This window comes from Sinocyclocheilus rhinocerous, unplaced genomic scaffold (genome assembly GCF_001515625.1).
Source record: "Sinocyclocheilus rhinocerous isolate Xijiao unplaced genomic scaffold, SAMN03320098_v1.1 scaffold1302, whole genome shotgun sequence".
In the NCBI taxonomy this organism is placed as follows: domain Eukaryota; kingdom Metazoa; phylum Chordata; class Actinopteri; order Cypriniformes; family Cyprinidae; genus Sinocyclocheilus; species Sinocyclocheilus rhinocerous.
In genome coordinates this window covers 103854-120405 of record NW_015623473.1, presented here as the reverse complement: position 1 = coordinate 120405, position 16552 = coordinate 103854, and the positions used below count along the sequence as shown (strand labels likewise).

The following is a 16552-nucleotide window of genomic DNA, read 5'->3' as shown; positions in this document are numbered from 1 at the left end:
ATAAAAATAGTTTAAAATAATTATTTAATATATTTTGTATAAAATATATATGTTTATAGTTCAAATTTATTAATTTTATAATTATAAAAAAATCTTGAAATGTTATTTAAGCATCAATGAGATACTATTACAGTTTTTAATTAATATTTTAAATGTTTTTATTTTTATATTTTCTGATTTCTAAACTAAATTAAAATGAGAGATGCTTGGCCACTAGCTGAAATAATAAAGTTTCTATATTTTATTTCAGTTAAATGTTTTTTTTTTTTAAGTTTTTTTTTAAGTTTGTGGGAAACTAAAATTTACGTAAAATTTTAGTTTCAGTTTTACGTAAATAAAGATTATATGAATATATAATTATTAAAAAAAGTATGAAATATTAAAAATCCCTTTCAAAAATGTGTAAAAGTGTTTTTCAAGACAAAATTTTGCTTAGCTGAAATCTCAAAAAAATTATAATTTGGTTATATATATATATACATACATACACACATATATATATATATGTATGCACACATGCACACACTACCACTCAAAAGTTTGGGATCAGTAAGACTTGTAATGTTTTTAAAGAAGTCTCTTATGCTCATCAAGGTTGCATTTATTTAATCAAAAATACAGAAAAAAAACAGTAATCTTGCAAAATGTTATTACAATATAAAATAATGGTTTCTATTTTAATATCCTTTAAAATATAATTTATTTCTGTGATGCAAAGCTGAATTTCCATCAGCCATTACTCAAATACAGCCATTACAGAATACAAAGTTAAAAAGAACAGCATTTATTCAAAATATTTATCTTTTCTAACAATATAAATCTTTGCCATCACTTCTTAACAATTTAACACATCCTTGCTGAATAAAAGTTTTAATTTCTTTCAAAAAAAGAAAGAATAAAAATTTACTTACCCCAAACTTTTGAACTGTAGTGCATATTGTTAGAAAAGATTTCTATTTTATTTATTTGCCAAACGGCAGTAATTTTCTGTAAATCTACATCAGTTGCTTTTTCTGTAATTTTCTGTAAATCTACATCAGCATCATGGTTGCTTCCAGGCGAGTGGATTCTCCGCAGCTTTCTCGTCTCCACTCTGTTGCTATGACTCTTCAGGATTGTAGCGTGTTCTCAGTGATTTGCTGGTCTGCGGATGATTTAATGCACGAGGTAAGCTGTCCGTGAAGCGCTTGCCCAAGCGGAAAAATGTGCTGTTCCTTTTTGCATGGTCTGTTATTGGAGTAGTGTCACCCAGGTGGGAGTTTTAACTCCTATTCACTGTGAATAAAAAAATCATTTAGCAGATGCAGATACATATAGACCAGGGGAATCCCCCCCATCTCCCCACCCTCTGATTACGTATCATAACGTAACTATGTGTAAACGTTATTTGGCGGTTTTTACTTGGAAAACCAGCTATATTTTTCTTGCATTCGAATAATGGAAAAACTTGAAACGATAGAAGAATGATTGGAGATGAATTTCATTTACAAATAAGGTAGGGGGGGTCTTATCACTCAGCATACCCGATTAAAAAAAGTCACCACTCGCCACTGGTATATATATAAATATATACGTATATAGTTCAGTCATGAAACTTCACCGTATCGCCATGTGCATTGGCAGTAGCAAGTTCCTGTACTTGCTTGCAGCAGCAGCAATAATCTAACACAACAGCATTAACCAACAGCAGCAGCAATTAAGCAGCAGCAGCAGCGTAGCAGATCTATTCCGCCAACACCAAATGCATTAACATTTTCATATCCATCACCATGCTAAAATGTTCCGAGAGTTGTCATGATTTAAATATATATATGCCTAGAAATTTATAGGTAGAGCATATAATAAAAAGTCACTTTCAAAAATCTGCAGAGTAGTCTTTAAGACTGAAAATGCTATATTATGCTATACAGCAGTCAACATTTGAAGTGGATCAAAAAAGTTCATCAAAGTTGTCCTAAGAAAAGAATGCATTTTGGTTTTAGGACAACTTTGATGAAAGGTTTTGATCCACTTCAGATGTTGACTAGTGTATATTATTGTCTATTTTTACTGAAAACTAGATTTTTGGAACAGACCCTGCATGTGTCTGTGGTCTTGTAGCGTGTGGTCACTGCTTTCACTGTGTCTGTCCGTTTCCTCCACTAACTCAATCACTGCCTGCAGCAACTCACTCTCTCACCTCAACTGACAGGCTACAAATGGCCAGCAGTCACCCTCCGTTTATCTTCATTTGACTTGGCTGAGACACAGCAACTGATCTGGAGTCAGATTACTGGCCTGTGAGTCAACTAACACAGTGCTTTACAGATCACATGCTTGATCTTGGGCCAGCCTTGAAGCGCTTGACCATAAATGAGATGTTGGCTATTAAAGCAGTATGGTGGAACTGACGTTGCAAGGCTGATAAACTAAACAACTTGGCAGAGCAATTGTTTACTTATTGTTTATGAATAAAATTAATCAGGTATAGAACATTGCCGTCTTTTATCATATTTCTGTTGCTGCTGTTCATTAAAATAAAGCACATGTTACCACAGTTAAGACGGTTCCAACCAACTCGGCTTAACATGCCTAACAAAACTCCTTAACCATAGTAAAATATCATTCTCATGTGGTGCGTGGCTTTAATATGTGCTGTGTGTGTGTGTGTGTATGTGTGTGTGTTCGTGTTCAAGTTCCTTACCAGGTCTCTGTCCTTGAATGGAAGCCATGTTACTCTCATCTGCCACTGAAACACACAAACAAAACATCCATCAGCTCCTCAAACACTTATTTGTGTCGCCCAGTAGACATTCCAGACTGGATATAACTTCACAACAGGCTCATGTTAACAAGTGTAATGTTTAAGTGTTGCCGTAATGCTTTTAAAACACTTGCATGCATTTACGCTTCTATTGTAAGTTGATTTTAAGCTGACGCTAGCATCCAGATATCTACTACCATGCAGAGAAAAGTAGCTTAAATTAGTCTAAGCCAATCTTAGCCTGGTCTTCCAAATTAGTCAAGCTGGTTTAGATGATCTCCTAGTCTGACCAGTAGACCACCTAAGACCATCTTATACTGGTTTAGGCTTCTTTGTGGTATAAGCCACAAAACTTCAAGAGATAGTTCCAACAAAAATAAAAATGCTGTCATAATTTACTCACTCTCAAGTTGTTCCAAAACTGTATGAGTTTCTTTCTTCTGTTGAACACAAAAGAAGATATTTTAAAGAATGATGGTAACCAAACAATTGATGGTACCCATTGACTTTCAGTATGCAATAAAATACTATGGAAGTCAATGGCTCCCAGTAACTTTTTGGTTACCAGCATTCTTCAAAATATCTTCTTTTCTGTTGAATAGAAGAAATCATTTCATACAGGTTTAGAACAACATGAGGGTAAGTAAATGATGACAAAATGTTTATTTTTGGGTTGACAATCCCTTTCAGTTTTGATTTTATAGGACTTATATTATATTTAGGATTATATTTACCCTGGAATAAATAAGCCATTGTAATGCATTTGAGTCCTAGCATGACTTATGTCTTTTAAACTGAACCTTTATAAGAAAAAAAAACTGCACTGACAAAATAATACATTGGATTTGTAGAGATCTCTTTAACTCTAGCTTTTTCCACATGTGACCTGATGTATGGATCTAGCTCCATCTCTCTCTCTCTCCTGCAAGTAGCCACACTTGGTTTTAATTAGGAAAGGCTGTGCAGGGCCAGTTACGCTTCTGTACAGCTGAGAACATCTGTGGTTTGCCTAAACACACACAACTACACATGTACACACACACACAAACAAACACAAACACTCGAACGGCTCGACTTACATTGTAAGCAAAATTCATAAGAAAGAAAAAAAAACAGGATATATATATATATATACATATATACATACATACATACATACATACCTGTATATATATATACACACACTATTTTAGTGTATATATTTTTTAGCAAAAATAGTAATATTGTAAAATATTATTAGAATTTACAATTTTAGCATTTAATTTTAAAATTTAAAATAAGTGTTTTCTATTTGAATATAATTTAAAATGTAATTTATTCCTGTGACAGGTTTTTTTATACTGTGGTGTCACATGATCCTTCAGAAATCATTCTAATAAGCTGATATGCTGCTCAAGAAATATTTCGTATAATTATTAATGTTGAAAACAGTTGTGCTGATTAATGTTTTTGTGTAAGGTATGATACCTTTTTTCTGGATTCTTTGATGAATAGAAAGTTCAAAAGAACAGCATTTATTTTAAAAATAGTATAACATAAAAAAAAAAGAAATACATTTATTTACTGACACTTATTATTTACTGGGTCATTTTTAATGCTTAAAAAATCAAATGTGTCTTGTTTTAAGATTGCTCAGAATTTTCTTCTGGAAAACAAAACAACGGATTTTTGCAATGCATATGAGCGACTACATCTATGAAAACCACGACAACACATCTAAGACATTTACAGTAGCAACCCGTGGAGGAAAACAAGGAATTATTAGTGTGTGTGGGCCTGAGTGGTGAAAACAAGAAAGTGTGTCTCTGTGTGTGAGAGAGAGAACGACTAATCCGCACAAACAGGATTGAGCAGTGAAGAGCAGCTGCTGCCACAGGCATTGCACCATGGGATACAATAATGGGGTTTCATTACACTGCAATTTCTCTTAAATAAGCCTTTTCATCTTTTATGAGCTCAATTTCCCCAGCAGAGAAATAACACTGGAAGAGAGGCTTGTGTGGGTTCACACGCGTGTGTGTACATATGGACACGTATGTGAGAGAACACAGACAGGGCTGATGGGGGAAAAAATAGGTACAGAAGAGTAAAAAAGGGAGAAAAAAATTATATTTTGGCACTGAATGCTTGACAGCGCCTACAAATTTGGATTATCCACACTCAACAAAACACAGGCACAATGTCACACTCATGCATGCAGAAACACACACGCAAACATCACACACACACATGAAGGCCTGCAAAAACATCCTTCACGATCACATTATACTCAAATACTCATATTAATGCAGTTCACGGTGTTTGCTAAGTCAGGCAGCACTATTATTATTTGCTCAGTCATGATAACACATTCAAGCAAACCACACAGAACAAAGTGGCAACCGGCAAGAACACCCTAGCAACCACCCAGAGCAACCTAGCAACAATGAACACATTAGAAATCAGCCAGAACACACTAGACACCACGCTAAACACCCTAGTAACAAACCTGAACACACAAGCAACCACTTTAAACACCTTAGCAACCAGCCAGAACACCCTAGCAAAAATTAACATCCTGGAACCCAGCCAGAACAGATTAGAAACCATGCTGAAAACCCTAGCAACAAACTTGAACACCCTAGCAACAACCCTGAACAACCTAGCAACCAGCCAGAACTCCCTAGAAAAAATTCAGCATTTTTGGGTGAACTAACACTTTAACACCCTGGAAATCAGCCAGAACAGACCAGAACACCCTAGCAACAACCCCAAACGCCCTAGCAACAAACCAGACACCCTTGCAATGATGAACACCCTAGCAACCATGTTGAACACCCAAGCAACCACTTTAAACACCATAGCAACCAGCCAGAACACCCTAGCAAAAATTAACACCCTGGAAACCAGCCAGAACAGACTAGAAACCATGCTGAACAACACCTTAGCAACAACCCTTAACATCCAAACAACCACCCCAAACACCCTATCAACAAGCCAGAACACCATAGCAACAATGAACACCCTAGCAACAACTCCAAACACACTAGCCACCAACCAAAACATTTTAGCAACAATCCTCAACACCCTAGCCATGCCCCAGCAACAGCCTTGAACATGTGAGCAACACATAAAACACCCTAACATCCACCTAGTAACATGCAAAATGCCCTAGCAATCACTCATCACCCAGAACACCCTAGCAGCCAGCCAGAAACCCTTATCAACACCCTAGCAACAACCCTAAACACCACCCTAAAAACCATCCAAAACACTACAGAAACATCCGGACACCACAGAAACCACCCAGAACCAACCAATGCCCTAGCAACCACTCTGAACACCCTAGCAGCCTTCCCTTATCAACAGTAGAAACAACTCTGAACATCCTAGCAATACTAAAAACACCCTAGCAACATGCAAAATGCCCTAGAAACACCCAAAAATCCACAGCAACATCCAGAATACCCTTGAAGACACCCAGAATCCCCTAGCAATGCAGGCTAGCAACAACCCTGAACATCCCAGCAAAACCTAAAACCCTAGCAGCATCCACAATGGACTAGCAACCTCCCAAAATACCATAGCACTATCTTAACAAGCACCCTGACCATCCCAGCAACATACAAAATGCCCTAGACAACACACAAAACAACAAAGCAACACCAAAAACATCCTAGAAACCACCCAGAATACCCTAGCAACAACCCTGAAAATCCTAGCAACATGCAAAATACCCTAGATACCAGCCAAAACAGCACAGCAATATCCAGAATGCCCTAGCAACATGCAGTACACCCTAGCAACCACCCGAACACCGTAGAAACCAGTCAGTAAACTTTTTTTTTTACTAAAATGTTAAGGAGAAAAATAAAAAAATAGTACTACATATTCTGATAAAACCACATTTGGCTGGTGTGTTGCACTTCTGCATGAAAGTAAAGGTAAATGGCCTGAAAGCAATCAGCAAATGAGAAATGAAGAGCATTTTCACATGAACGCCTGCCCAGAAAAACACATACAGCTGCTAATGATGCGACTGGCAGAATAAAGCTCTTTCAGAGAGACTCGAGCAGAGCCAAAACTCTGAACTCCAAACGCTAGCCTCCAGAACTCCAGCCAAACCTCTCATAGGGACCATGCTTGACTGAGAAAAACCTTTGTCTTTCAACGTTTCGCAATATCACGGAGGAAAGCGTTAGCCAGACTGAAATTATGTGCCTTGAGGATAAGAAAAGTGGACCCTTGGGTGATGGATAGATTACTTTAAAGGTTTGCAGAATGTTTGTAAATTAAGATTAATAAATACGTTGGCTATTTTTGTATTTGGATATAAATTACCTGTATTACGCTAACAGCGGTTAATGCTAGAGTAAATATCTGAAATTGCTCCCACCTTCAGTCACATTAGTTGTGACCCTGAGTGGAAATCCATTACCCAAAAACCCTCCAAAAACAATCACTTTGATGGAAATCGTTGCTAAAACTTGCATACATCATACAGCTTTGTAAGTTAAGCCTTGAAACAGAACATTTTAAATTATTTCGTTTAAGCAAAATATAAGCAATCACATATATGCATCAGAGTTCGTTAAATTGATTTTATTGATTAATATATTCAAATAAAGAATATTACTCCTTTTCTTTTAATAAATGAATCTATCTATCTATACAATTTATAAAAGTCAAAAAATAGAAATACTTATAGTGAATTACAAATGCTAATGCCTTTGTAACAATATGACTTAGATTTTTTTTTTAGATGTATATTTATTTATCTTAATGTACAAATTTATCAAAAAGAAATAAAAGAGGACAAAAAGAAATGAAAAAGGACAAAAAGAAACACTAACTGAACCACGGGCCACAAGGCCTATACAGAAAAATTGAAAGAGTAACTTAAAGAACAAAACGAAAAAGCGAGAGAGAGAGAGAGAGAGAGATAAAGAAATAAATAGAGGGGAAAAGGTCTGGATGGGGGATAAAAGATGGCAGCAAAGCACGACACTATGAGATGTGTGTAATGAAAACCAATCAGCTTTCAGCAGTGAGGAGATTAGCACAGTGGCAGTGGAGCTGAAGCCAATACTCCACTCTAATGAAATGTAATTGGAAACGGGCGAAAACTTCCCATTGTGGAGCACTGAAATATCCCTCCTGTTTCTGAAGGTGGTGGAAAAGAGAGAGGACAAGTTATCGGGGTCATCCGTGGCTAATACTGGGAAATGTGTAGCTATAGGGCTTTATTTTGCACTGAAGGTTTCCACTGTGTTCAGATAAACAGACAAAAATCTTAAAAAAGTCTTCTAGGTCTACAAGGCTTTAGCGCAAAATATTTCACCTCAAAAACCTGCGTCTTATTAACTAACCACCCACAGTCCAAGTTAACCAAGCGTTAAATACACTGAAATTGCATTGCTCTGTATTTAAATTAAGTCACTGCCAGCACAGAGACGGTACAGTCCCAGTATAGTAAACTAAATGCATTTTTAACTGGTCAAAATGCATCTAGTCCACAAGATGTAGTTTATTCTATCTGGAGATTATTTTGTAGGTAGTTTCTGGTAAATGTGGTATGTGTGTGTGTGTGTGTGTGTGTGTTTCCATACCTAAATCCATGCTCTTGGAGGACTTGTTGGTGGGGTAATCTGGGACTTTGTGTTGTTGAGGGTATTGTTGGTTGGTGGGTTTGTAGGAAACCGGCTCCATTTCAGCCCTACAAGACACATATCACACAAAGTCAGTTTGATCTTACAATGCAACACTCTAATCAAGCATATACGCTATATACTACAAGCATAAAAACACATACACTACCTCTCAAATGTTTGTGAGTAAAATGCTTTTGAATAAAATATTTTATATTCACCAAAGCTGAATTGATATGCTCAAAAATACAGTAAAAACAGTCATATTGTGATATATTATTACAATTTAAAAGTTTTCTTTAATAATATATTTTATTGATGCAAAGCTGAATTTTCAGCATCATTATTCTAACATTCTAATATGCAGATTTTTTGCTCAAGAATGTTGAACAGTTGTGCTGCTTTAGTTCAAAAGAACAAAAGAAAGTTCAAAAGAGCAGCATTTATTCGAAATTGAAATCTTTTGTAACATTATAAATGTCTTTTCTGAGAAAGTTCTGAGAATTTATTAAAAAAAATCTTTGTAACAGAAATATTGGATAAAATAGTCAATATTTAATATGTAACTAACAATATACATTGAATTATTTATTGATATGTTTTAGTACTGAATGACAAAGTATTTACAACCAACATTCATTTCATTCATGTCTACCTATACTGTAAACGAATCTTTCTTTGTGTGTGTGTTTGTATATAAATATGTAAGTCTATAAGTGGTTACAATTGGGTGTTTGACTGAATAGTTGATGGTACAACTAGATAATGCCATAAATAATTCTTCTGCATGGTATCATTGTTTTCAAACCTTTGAAATAAGGCTTCAGGATGCAATACCGAGCACTGATCAAAGTACTAGATTATTTGCATTCACAATAAGAGCTCTTAAAGAAAACCAATGAACTGTGGCTGTTATCTCCGGCTTTACTCTTTGAGCACTATAACTAACCGATTTTGTTGGTGTTTGTGTGGAGGATTTGTTTCCAGCAGGTCCAGATCAGAAGGTGGAGAGGGGAAATCGTCTTCATCGTAATCTTCCTCCGGCAGCTCCTGTGGTCCGCCAGGGGGTCTGTTAGGAGCTGTTTGGAAATATGAGTTTTAATGTTATATACTAATATTAAAGCTGATGTTCATCACACAAAGCCATTGTATGGCTTCAGAAGACTCATGTTTTTCTTATTTTTTAGCTCAACTTTCTAAGTTCTCTTCTATTGTATAGGCATTTCACTGAGAAACAGAAAGTCATACAGGTTTAAAAATGACTTGAAAGCAAGTTATTCCTCCTATTTTGAGGAATAAGACACACTTGGCCACGTTCACTGAGTTTTGAATCATCTAACATGTGAAAAATAGATTGAGGCCTTCTCAATGACCACACAACGTTCTGATCAATGTTAGCAGCACTAGTCTGAAATACCTCCATTACGACTCAATTTTCTGCACTACTGTCCCCGTTCCTTCCACCATTTAGCCATCTATTGTAAAGCGGGTCCAGAATGACTGTGTCATATATATGCAGTGCCATGAAACATGTGATTAAAACTACACTTCTTTAAAACTAGCACACTTGTATGCCGGGTTTGGTGTTTTCAATTTTTCAGATTTGACCAAATCTAACGGCAGCGAGTGTGGAAAGCAATCTGAATTTAAAATGAGACGTGCGTAAATATCACATCCCGCTCTTTGTGCGACTAAAGTACAGTCACATGCATTGACGGACAAGAGACGCTAATCAGTAAACAATGGTTTCCCAAAAACACGGAAAAAGCCTTTTGTGTTGGCACGGGCAACTCTCTGGAGAGCGGCGGGAAAGAATAGTGTGAATTTAAAACAGTTTGTTATCTGTTCTCGAGCACTCGGCACAATTGCGAGTATGCTAATAAGGCCCACTTAGAATCCATTTCATCAGCTTAATGATTTCAAGGTCAGGCCGCATTGCATAAAAGCGGAAGAGAATGTAGCAAAAATATCGTCATTGGCTTTTCCATCCGTATTGATGAGATGGGCGGATTTCCAACTTGTAGAAGTCGAAAAAGCTAATGGAAAGCTACGCTGGCATGGAAAATGAGGCGGCAGAGAAAATAAACTAATTTTGTCCCCTTACAGAGAAGCAAAGCACTCTTCACATGGTGTTGGTGATGAACGCTCGCTTTCTTTCTGTTTTGGAGCGCTGATCAATTTCATTGGTTTCTTTAACAGTGAGAGAATTTAGATGAAATCACTTAACATTATATAAAAGCAATTACTTGGTGTGCATTTAGAATGAAGTCAACAAGTTAAGATGGATTCACACAATGTGATTTGGCGACCACCAGTGGAATCCGCCACATGATCCAGTTGAATTCTGGAGCGGACTATGAAGCAGGAATTAATAGTACAGCAACATTAAGTCACGACCTAAAGCAATTATATCAGTGGCAGTGTGTACTTACCAGGAGCAGCCTCGTACATGCGATTGCTTGCTGTGGATGGTGGTGCCGAACTGTTGGTGTGGTTGCTGTTTGGACGAAGATGAACAGGAGAGTCGTTTCTGGTGACAGTTTGACTGCTTTCTTCATCTTCCTAAAACAGAGGGCGAAAAAGTAGAGAATTATTTTAGAGACCAAAAAAAGCAACAAAACATTGATCTGGAAGATGCTGATTGGGAAAAAATGTCTTAGCAAATATGGGTATTCTAAAAGCATGTTGCTCAACAGGATGCCAACATTTGGAACATTTGCCATCCAGGACAGAAAACAAGGTTAGGGAAATGAAGTACACCCAAATATGATATTGGAATTGGTAACAAGAATTATGAAACTTTGATTGGATAAAAATCCTATGTTAAGGTATATCATTATTGTGACGGGGGGCCCTGCAGTAAGTCATAGCCCCGGGGCCCATTGAGGTCTTAATGCGGCCCTGCCTGCTGGGCATATTGTTTTGCATTTTTACTGTTGTCAAAAGTGGTGCAACACAACTTGATGCTTAGTATCTGAATGTAAGCAACAAACACAACCATTTCACGAAATAAATTCATAGTTGTATTCAGCAAGGATGCATTAAATGACAGTAAAGACATGTATAACGTTTCAAAAGATATCTATTTCAAACAAATACTGTTTCTATTCATCAAAGAATCCTGAAAAAAAATGGAAATGGGAATCTTTTTTTTTTTTTGTACAACTGTGCATGTTTTAGTTGGAAAACTCTAGATACTAAAAAAAGAAAGATAAATTCTGTGAGAGAACAGAATACATTGGGGGGGAAAAAATATGCTGAACCCGAACTGTAAATGACAAAAGGATAAAAGCAACCATATGACATAGTTAGAAATGTTTATAAGCCAAAGGCAATCCCGTCAGACAGTACTAGTCAAGACGGATACGGAAACATGTGTCAATATGAAGACGTGAGGCCACAGAATGATGCATCCTGATGGATTCTTCTCAGAAGACAAAGAAGCTACAGCTGTCACTGTCTGGGCGTCTGCAACCCAGAGGAGGAACACCGTAGACTTTATACTGTCATACAAACCACATGCGACACACACAAACACGCTACTCGCGGCAACAATAAGCCCAGACTGACTGGATGGACATGAAAGGTATTAGGATATCACCATATCAAAGTGTGCTTAAATGCATTCACACCGTACTATTCCGCATGGTGGGGAAAAACAGATGAAAGCCTCGTTCTTTTGTTCCGACGTTAAGACTCAGTTGGAGCACAGTCATTAGCGGGGATGATGGCTCTTTACATGGGGAAGCATCATTCTTGTCATCTGCCTCCTGCTCGCTGTCTCTCCAGACACACGGGAATCATCAATGAACCGAAGGACTGATTCTCAGGCTCCCTTTCTCCTAAGAGATTATGTTTCTCATGAAAAATGACTCTAAAACCCCCTTTGCTGAGCCTAAGCAACACTTTTTCTGTCTTCACTCTGATCAATGCCTTGACGACGGTATACGTGTTGTATGCATGTGACTAACACGCATAAATTGAGAGATGGCAGGAAAATATCAAAAGGTACTTGAAGAAGAACGGGACAGCAACTGCTAGAATCCAGACGGAGGGAAACTAAAAATGAAAAGTCAATTTAAACAGTCGATATTATTGATTTACGTGTTCACCTCCCACTGACTTCAACCGCTGCATCGTCCTTATTAGTGGGGCTTGTTAAGGCATGGATCACTATTACTATTGCTCACACTGATTTGAACAAACCGCTGACCACTAATCTTTGGTGCAAAACACATGGAGCAGTATTTCTTAAATACTCAATCAATGACGTCTCAGATGTGTGATTCTTTAAAGAAAGCAAATTTTGCCTGGTGGACAATAAAATGCAACCACAAATGATAAAAAACAACAACCACCTAGCAACCCCCCAGAACACCCTAGCAACAACACTGTAATGACAAAATCTTAACAACCATATAGCAACTTCCGAGAAACAATCCAGAACACCCACAAAGCAACGCGGTAAACCAGTCATTATTGATAACTAACACAAAAACTACAACTATTTTAAAGAAAGAAAGATAAATTCGGTTATTGAAATAAAGTTAAACTAAAATAAAATAGCAGTAGCAGATGAAAAACTTAAATAAAAAAAATTTAAACTAAAACTGAAATAAAAATAGATTAAAGTGAAGAAAATATTTAAAACATTAAAACCTAAAAATATATAACATATACACACACGCACACATATTTACATTTATATATATATATATACATACACACATGCATATTATATATGTATGTAAAATATATAACACATACATATAATATAATATTTACATATTTTATATATATACATATATAACAACAAAATTACAAAAAATTACTAAAAGCGAATTAATATTTAATTGAAAATCTAAAAATAAAGGCTAAGAACTGTGTTGTCATGATACTGGCATTTCTAACTTACAATATTTGAAATAAATAAACATTTAATACCACTTTCGATACCACAGGGCATTAAGGGCATAAAATAAAATAAAAAGTATCTAAAATTTATTTATTAATAATAATAATAATGTCAACAACAATGATAATAATGATGATATTATTATTATTAATTATTATTATTTCTAAGTCAAACACATTACTATTGTAATACAACTGCACTGTAAAATCATTTTAATTCACATTGCAGTAGTAAAATTACAATACACTGGTCTGTAAAGCTGAAGGCTTTAACTCTTGCAAGTGAAGATATTATTTGGGCTAAAAACTGCTGGAAGGTCTTTTAAGTTTCTGTGAGAGCAAGTTTAGAAACGTGTCTCATTACAAATCTATCTGTAATCGTCTGTCTACGAAAAGATTTCCAAATGCATGTTAAAATCACAGCACATGCAGAAATGGAGTTCACTGCATTTACTACGACACTGCATAACAAAGCATTAGTGGCCACCCAGAACCCCCTAGCAACCGCATAGCAACACTCACAGCACACTAGCATCTGAAGACAATGTCAAAGTCTAATTTCTCCTTGCATCAGTCAATATGTTCGTAACATAATCATATTCACATTCGTTGAAATATCACCTTGATTTTAGGTGTACAACTCCTACAACAACAACACACACACACACACACACACACAGAACCTCTCTGACATCTTCAAAGGCAGTGCGCTGAACGTCTTAATCAGACAACAATCACAAGGGAGCTTGGGTCTACAGTCCAAGACAAAGAAAACAGCCTCTAGAACAAGACCCTAAAGCCACGGCCGTCTCCACCCCCTCCACACAGGCCAGCAGTGAGGGTGAGCTGAGGTTAGGGACCCTCAGGGTAGCTCCGGGCTGCCTTTCATTAAAACACAAAATTTGCTTTTTTTTATTCAAGGAACCCACGGTGTAATCTGATTAACTTGCCGAGCAAGAGAAGATCCAGCGAGGTAACGGGATTAGACAGCAGACTGGGTGGAGAACAGGAAGGAGGAACAAAGATGGTGGTTTCACATGAAAGGTACACTGCAGTTTAAGAGTTTGGGTTCAGAAAGTTTTTTTTTACTTTTATTCAAGGGTTTCTGTAAATGTAAAACTTTTTAAGACATTCTTTAAGAAATTTAAGTTACAAATTGAAGGGAACAATGCATCTCTAAATGTAAATGTCTTGTCTTAGCAATACTTCAAAGTGTGAAAATACAACTTCCAACAGATCTCCATTACTTTGTAATAAGAAGTTTTGTTTTATGAGAAACTGAACAAAATGTAGTGTGCTTATGATTAAAACAAGAACAAAAATTTGCCAATGGGCTCAGAAAAATCTACTTAATTCAAAGGGAAAACAAGTTTTCATACCCCATTGATAGATAGTTGTTCTTATTTTAAGCATAAATTTGTTTCATTTTGTAACATTTTTCAGAAAACAAGACTTATTAGCTTAATATGGCATCTCAAGTAAATGTATCTTGATTTAAGGATATTTAGATATTTGTATTGGAAAATAAAACAAAAATACTGAGGAAGATTTTTTTTTTTTTTTGAGTGCATGCAACATTCAATGCCTTGACTTACAATCTTACAGACCTTTCAAGGCCTTAATTTGTGAAAGCAGGAATAAAGTCTTTTAAATGCATACATGTATTAAATTGACTAAAAATGACAGTAATGACATATAATTATAAAAAAAATGTGAAGAAATGACATTTATAATAATAATAAAAATAAAAATAATAAATGAATTAGTAAAAGAAAAGTTGGTCAAATATTTTACAATATTATTGTTATTATTTTTTATTATTATTTTTTTTATAAATGCAGCCTTGGTGAGCATAAGAGACTTATTTCAAATATATTAAACAATCTTATCAACCCCAAACTTTAGAAGTGCTTCCAAAAATATTACAGTATTACTATGTTTAAAAACAATAACAAAGAAGTGCTTTGCTGGTACCATGTATGTTATCGTACTTTCATAAAATATTATGGTGCTGCCAAGACGTCCAAACAAGGTGTATGATCGCACTAGTATCCAATGATGATACAGTGGTAGTTTGTTTAAATTAAAGATTCTAAAAAATTAGAATTTTAGTATTATGTCTTGAATTGAGGAACAAACCCATTACGTTGAGTCCACAAACACTTTTGATTCTCTAACCTCCCACTCATTCTCTTATCACTCAACTCTGTCTGGGTGATTAATAGCATAGTGATCGCTCCGTCTGCATGTGATTAATGAAGAATGCATCTCAGTGACATATCACCTTCTATTGAGCGCCATTACCGCTTGCACCGATCACCATCCCTCTACCACTAGATTGGGCTGAGGATAAGCTAATGCTCCCCAATAATACTCCAGCGCTCACCCACCCAAAGTCAGAACGCTGAAGGTGGAGTCAATAACTATTTGTCTTCATATTCATTGGCCGGTGATGAGGAGCTGTCGGACTTGATGAACCGTCCCGGTTTAACCTTGGATACAAAGACTCTAAACTCCAATCAAGCTGCATTTGACTATTTCTGAACATTCAGAAACCTTAGCATGTGACTTCTGAGGATCCAAAGCAGAAAAAAAAGATTCAGCTATTATCTCTTGGCTGAAAAATGACATTTTATTGAGCTGCTGGCTCATGCAAATGGATTCTCTTCTCCAATAAATTTGCCTTAACACTACTTCACATAATAGAAAAGAACAAGTCTATTTTGAAAAATATGCAAAAAATGAAATGATCAGCACTGTTCAGACTACTGGAGTTTAGAAACTTCTCCATTATCAATTAAAAAGATCGTTTTAGCTGACTCTCTGTCTTTATCATGTGAAACCACCCCTATTAGCAAGGATATCGTCATGCGGGTTTAATACACCAACCGGTGACTGCTTAAACTTACCACCACATTAACAAAAGGGGGACCCCAGTGAACATGGCGGACCCCCTGAAACACAGAGACATGAAACTGACAGTAGTAAAAGAAGGCCAAGCTTCCCAATAATGCAAGCACAAACTGAACAAACACTTTATCAAGCCACATTTTCTAAGTCATAAAATTGAAAAGTGCTCATGAGTAAACTTGTATGCACTGAAAGTTTCAAACAAGTATTTAGTGGAAATGCATAGGTTTACATTGCATATTATTTTAGTGCATTAACTTGCTTTATGAGAATGTAGACTCAATCAAAATGCACTGATACAATGCAATGTTATGCTTCCCAGACTTTAATGGTCACATGTTGGGTCACATAATATCCA

General features: G+C 36.1%; 1 protein-coding gene across 1 annotated transcript in view; it reads right to left on the bottom strand.

The window, feature by feature from the left end:
• Positions 1–16552, bottom strand: part of LOC107749732 (partitioning defective 3 homolog B-like) — a 146354-nt gene that overhangs the window by 55222 nt on the left and 74580 nt on the right. Inside the window, exons 11-14 of the mRNA XM_016564915.1 lie at positions 10803–10932; positions 9320–9449; positions 8332–8438; positions 2684–2728 (exon numbers count right to left, since the gene is read on the bottom strand). Coding sequence (XP_016420401.1) covers positions 2684–2728; positions 8332–8438; positions 9320–9449; positions 10803–10932 — 412 coding nt within the window. The remainder of the gene's footprint in view (positions 1–2683; positions 2729–8331; positions 8439–9319; positions 9450–10802; positions 10933–16552) is intronic.